At 53.2% G+C, this 6003-nt stretch overlaps 1 protein-coding gene across 1 annotated transcript in view; it reads left to right on the top strand.

The window, feature by feature from the left end:
• Positions 1 to 272: 272 nt before the first annotated feature.
• LOC120960975 (uncharacterized) overlaps positions 273 to 6003 on the top strand; it is a 31430-nt gene continuing 25699 nt past the window's right edge. Inside the window, exons 1-2 of the mRNA XM_049610336.1 lie at positions 273 to 692; positions 4368 to 5947. Of these exons, the coding sequence (XP_049466293.1) occupies positions 496 to 692; positions 4368 to 5947 (1777 nt within the window). The 5' untranslated portion in view covers positions 273 to 495. The remainder of the gene's footprint in view (positions 693 to 4367; positions 5948 to 6003) is intronic.

Raw genomic sequence — 6003 nt, 5'->3', positions numbered from 1 at the left:
AAGTTATCGGTTTAATTTCATTTTAATTCAACCTGTAATCAGTTTACTATCCTATTCCTAGGAAAGGGAGGAAAGAAAATGAAAAAAAAAACAACACACAGACAAACATGCCAATTGTAGTCAGCATTGCGGCAGACCCCGAGAAGCGGCACAACACAATTGTTTGCGATCGTGCAAGGACACGCTCACGCGATGGCGAACGCGTGTGACGTTTTTGTTTCCGAAACGGTTTTTTTGAATAGTGCCACGGCTTCCCGGAGGCTACATCACAGAGCGCAGTAAAGAGGAAAGAGTTGAAGAGCGAGCGAGCCCTATATAAAGAGAGAGAGAGAGAGAGAGAGAGAGAGAGAGAGAGAGAGGGAGAGAGAGAGAGAGAGAGAGAGAGAGAGAGAGAGAGAGAGAGAGAAAGAGCGTGGCAGGATCGATGCTAGGCCCCTCTGTGTGCGTACCGTTGCTGGTGTGGGACCGTGTCTTCCTGTCTGCGTGTACATACATATGCATGTGTGTGTGTGTGTGGTAAACAGTGGAAACCCCCTGTTTGAGTGTGTGAGTGTGTGTGTGTCGGGCGCCTGGGTTGTGAAGGGGATCAATGAAATCGCAATTTCCACCAGAGCACCACCGAAAGGAAGTGCAACAGTCGCAGGGAAGTCGTTAAAAAGGCAAAGTGTGTTTCGATGTGCGGTTAAACAAGCGTAAGAATCGAGGACGATTGGCTCTATGCGTTTTTTTTTTCGTTGTTGGTTTGGTTTCTTTGGTTTTACATCTCAACTCCATTTTTGCAAGCAAGCAAAGTGTTTGGGGAACCATCACACGACTGTGAAAAAAAAAAAAAAACGGTGCCCCCTATAGTTCCCGTGTTTTGTGCTGCAATATTTAAATCGCTTTGTAAAAAAAAACGGTGGCGCCCCCGCCTCCCCCCTCCATCGCTGTGCTGTGCTTTTCCAGCTGCACCTCTTGTGTTACTTCTGCGGTTTTTGTTTTTCGTTTTAATTTGCTCGTGCTCACTCGCACCATCACCGTTTTGGTGCAGCCGTTTTCTGTGCAAGCAACATAACACTTTTAGCCGTTATGCAATGAAACAAAACACATAAGACGCCCTTCTCCAATGCCACCCACCCAACCCCTTTCTCCCCCCCCCCCCCCCCCCGTCGCAACCAACTGGGTTCACTTGCATTGGGCCCGTTGTGGCACGGTGCGTTCATGCGGTCCCCCGTTTTTTGGGTCGGCCATCCCCCTCCCTCACAATCCCGCCAGCTTTCGTGCTTTTTGAGTGCTTTTTCACTGCTGTATCACAACCAAAAAAAAAAAAAAAAAAGTCCTTACAATCCTTCCCCACCCTTCCTTCCACTCTGAGGCGGACATTCACCCCTGAGGTGAGTGGTGACCGTGTGCGTGTGTGTGAGCTTCAATCCCGTTTTCGCTTCAGCTTCCAATTTACTTCCCACCGAGAAAAAAAGGAAACAAAAACCCCGTATGGTGGCAAGGAAAATTCCTGGATGCTCTATGCGATTCGCTGTAGGAAAAGTGCTCCATACATACATCTATACAGGCAAACAACAAAACGCAAAGAAAAATACCCACACGCATATGCGCGATTCTTTGCGGCTGTGTGTGTGTGAGTGTATGTGTGCAATTGTCCGTGTGCTGTGCAGTGTGTCTGGTGTGTGTGTGTGCGCGCACGCTCGTGTGTGTATGTGTGTGTGTGTGTGTGGGCTGTAAATTTGTAACAATTGTGAGCACACGCTGAAAAGGACACAAAAATCGAACTCTAATGATTACTACATCTGTGTAGGTGTGTGTGAGTGATTGTGTGTGTGTGTGGTTGTGTGTGTGAAGAAGGGGGGTTTAAAAATGGGGCTTTCGCGGTCGTACACGCTGCAGAACTTCCAGGACCTCTAAAACATTTTAGTTCGCTTTTCGCCCCATGGGTCGTCTGTAAAATTCGCCGCACATCGCCGTTTTGTGCACAAAGTCTCCTTTTCGTCTCGTTCGCTTTTGTGCGTGTGTGTGTGTGTCTGGCACACTTGTGGTCTATGGCTGCTTCTCTCTGCTCTGCTCCGCTTATTCGCTTCCCCCTCACTTGGCACCCCTGGCTTCTGCATGGGACAAGAGCCACCACACGCCCCCCCCCCCCCCCCCCAACCCGTCCATCCACCCACCGAACCCATACACACGCCTACCATATTGTAGTCGGTCATCCTAACACATATTTTTTTTTAGTTTTGTTTCACCCTATCTTTTTGTTGTTGTTGTTGTTGGTTGAGGGTAAAATTTTCCATCCTGCAAAAAAAAAAAAAATGAACGTGTAATAGAACGGCGCGCAGACCCCTGTGTCTCGTTTAGTTCGCATTTCCATTTGTATACACCATCACCAATACACACGCAGGAACTATTGTAAAGGAAGAAATACACACACACACACACACATACACAGAGCGAGAGTGTCGCGTGGAAAACGTATGAACGAGAGAGTGAAAGAGAGAAAGAGTGTGAGTGTGAGAGAGAAAGAGAGAGAGAGAGAGAGGAGAGAGTGTGTGAAAGAGAAAAACAGAGAGCGATAGAAAAAGAGAGAAAGAGAGAGTGAGAAAAAGAGAGAGAGAAAGAGAGAGGGAGAAGGAGAGAGAGAAAGAGAGAGAAGGAGAGAGAGAAGGAGAAAAAGAAAGAGAGAGAAGGAGAAAAAGAAAGAGAGAGAGAGCAAGAAAGAGAGAGAGCAAGAAAGAGAGAGAGCAAGAGAGAGAGAGAGCAAGAGAGAGAGAGAGAGAAAGAGAGAGAGAGAAAGAGAGAGAATGTGTGTGTGTGTGTGTGTGAGAGCGAGAGAGATATCCCTTTTTTTATTTTCCCTGTGAGTCATCCATGCTGCAAATCATCCACACTGCTGCTACTGCTGCGTGTATGTGCAAGGATTCGATTATCGATTTTTCTACGGCTCCTGCTTCCTTCCTTCGGCCGAGCGTCCCTTGTGAGTGAACGAGCAGTGTGTGTATGTGTGTGTGTGTGTCAGAGCGCAAATAGCGAGAGAAAAGCAAAACAACACGCAGCACGGACACCGTACGTACGGTGGGGCAAGAAAACGTTCGTGAGTGTTCGAATTTCGTGCACCCTTGCCGGGCCGATCACACAGTTTCCTTTTCCTCACCACCCACGCCTCCCTCCCCACCAACGGCTTGACGTACGCGTGTGTTTTGCAATCTGCTGCTGCTGCTGCTACTACTAGTCGGGCAACGCTGCCACACATTTGCGCTAATCACCATACCGTCTGTCTGTTCGTTTGTTTGTGTGTATGTATCTGTGCTTGTGAGTGTGTGTGTGTGTGTATGTGTATTTGAGAGTGTGAAAAAATCTCCCCCCACCCCCCTTCAAGAGCTCATTTCGCCCATCAAACGCCCAGTAGGAACTAGTCCCATCTGCAATCTCCCCAACAAAAAACCAAAAAAAAACATTTCCTCCGCTCCGTCCTTCTCCTGATACCTCCTGGTGTGTGTGTGTGTGTGTGTGTGTGTGTGCGTATGTGTGTCCCGTTATTAAAGTGCGTTTTTAACATTTGTTACATTTCCAGCACCTCCAGTAACACTTCTACACACACCTCCTACCTACCGCGTACCGCCATCGGATAAGAAAAGATTAGCAAAAAAAAAAATACCGAAACAAAACAACACAAAAAGAAGAAGCAGAGCAAAAAAAACGACCCTCAACACCCATATCCTCCCCCCCCCCCCCTCAAACCCCACCACCCTCTCCCATCCCCAGACCCCAACAAACACGTCAGTCGTCTGGTCCCCCCCCCCCCTCCCCCGCAAAAAACGAGCAGGAAAGCAGAAAAGCAGAAAGGGGGGCGAGGGGAACAAAAAAAGAAGGGAGGCGACGGGGGTTTTCTTACCCCTTTTTTTTTCTTACGGCCCGTTTGCTTCCCGTTGTGCGGCAAAAAAAGGTTGTCCTTGCACGCGTGTGTTTTATTTGTGTGCGTGTGTATTTGTGCGTGTGTGTGATTGTGTGTGTTTTTGTGTGTTTGTGTGTGTATTATCATCCCAAAACACGTCCTTCCCTAACAAACCAACAACAACAACAACGAAGCAAACAAAGAACACAAACTCGGGCCCCCCCCCTTGAAGCACAGGCGGCCGCCGCGCTCCCGCATAATCAAAGGGGTTAAAAGCACACACACACATATACCTTTCCCACACACACACGCAGACGAGCACACGAGGAGGTGGGGCGGGACGCCGCTGGGACGCAATGGTCAGCTCGACCGTTGCCTTCGACCGGAAGCCACCGGCCGCTGCACCGGTAGAGAGTGCCGGCGCGGCCGACCGCCACGATGATAGCAGCCCTTTATCCTCCACCACCTCCTCCTCCTCCCTGCCTTTCAGCGGTGCGGCAGTCGAGACGGCAGGCGGCGGTGCGGTGCTGACGACCGGAACGGACGCAACGACGGCGGCGGCGGCGGCGGCTGCAGCCGGGCACGAGCTCAGCCTGAGCGAGCAGAAGATTTCGCTGCTGTTCCCGAAGTGCAAACCGCGCAGTGACTACCACCACTATGTCCTGAGCAGTGGTGCGAGTGCAAACGGTGGTGGTGGTGGTGTCGGTGTTGGTAGTGGTGGTGGTGGCAAAAACAGTAACAATAATTGTCTGATGGACGTCGGCAGCCTGTCGCTCGGGACGTACGTGACGCGCACGAGCCCGCCGACGGTCGCCACAGCGCAAGGGGCCGGACCGGCCAAGGTGTACATGGACATGGGGACGTTCGGCAATAACAATGGCGGCGGTGGTGGTGGTGGTGGTGGTGGTGGTAGTGGTACGGGCGAGTTTGAGTACGGTGCGGAGAAGGAGCTGGTCGTCGGCAAGGGCGGCAGCAATAACAGCAACGTCACCAGCAACAACAACAACAACAACAACAATAACAACAACAGCAGCAGTACCGGCAACGCAGGCAGCGGTAGTGCCGGTGGCAACAACAACCACTACGGTGGCAACATCAAGGGCGAACTGTACGGGGGCATCGGTGGGGGCAGCACCGGCGGCAGTGTGAAGCACGGTGCGCCCAATCAATCGGCCGCCAAGGGGGGCGGCAGCACCGTCCCGGACGGGTACGGCTACTACTACAGCAATCAACCGCCGCCGCTGACCTGCTCGCCAACCGAAACTCAATCTGCTATCAGCGCCGCGTTGGGCAACGGGGGTGGTGGTGGTGGTGGTGGCCCCTCCACCGGTCTTCTCCTGTCCGACGAGGATGACACGCGGGACGAGCGGCTGAAGCGGGAGGCTGCCGGTGCGGGACCGACCCCACGATGGATGGAGCGCAACTACTGCCACCTGTCCGTCTCGCACTACCCGTCGACCGGGCACAAGTCGAAGGGTGGTGGGCCGGGGGTCGGTGGCGGCAGCACTGGTAGTGGTGGTGGCGGTGGTTCGATGATGCAGCCACCGAAGCGGGCGAGTGTGGTGGGGTCTGGCTCCACCTACAAGCCGGTGAGCTGCTACAACATGGTGCTGCAGTCGCCGCTCGAGGACGAGAGCGACATGGAGGACAAGCTGAAGTACTTCAACTACCAGCACGAGATGCAGACGTACAACGGTACGCGCAAGGACAAGCTCGGGCTCGGGGGCTATGGTGCGCTCGGGGGTGACGGTGGGGCCGCCGGTGAGGGTGAGATCGTTGTGCTGAGCAGCAATGCCAAGGAGCACGGCAACACGCTGTCGGTGGCGCAGCCGAAACAGCAGGACCTGCCGGACGAGGGGCCGACCGCCCGAAAGGGGCTGCTGCACCTGGGGCAGAAGCTGGAGCACGGACCGCACGTGGGGCTGAGCGTGGCCAGCCCGAGCGTGGAGCAGTGCGAGCCCGCGGTCGACTTTGCCGACAAGCTGCTGGGACACTATCCGGCCAAGCGGGACGAGGGAGAGGCGGAGCTAGCGGAGAACAAGTCCCAAAGCACCGGGTCGAACATTATCGGTGAGTACTACTGCTTGGCAGCCCTGCGGTGGAGGGCTCTCCGTTATTGGGCAGTT

This window comes from Anopheles coluzzii, chromosome X, assembly GCF_943734685.1.
Source record: "Anopheles coluzzii chromosome X, AcolN3, whole genome shotgun sequence".
NCBI lineage: Eukaryota > Metazoa > Arthropoda > Insecta > Diptera > Culicidae > Anopheles > Anopheles coluzzii.
Note: the sequence above shows the minus strand (reverse complement) of the source record. Positions and strands in the feature narration are given on the sequence as shown.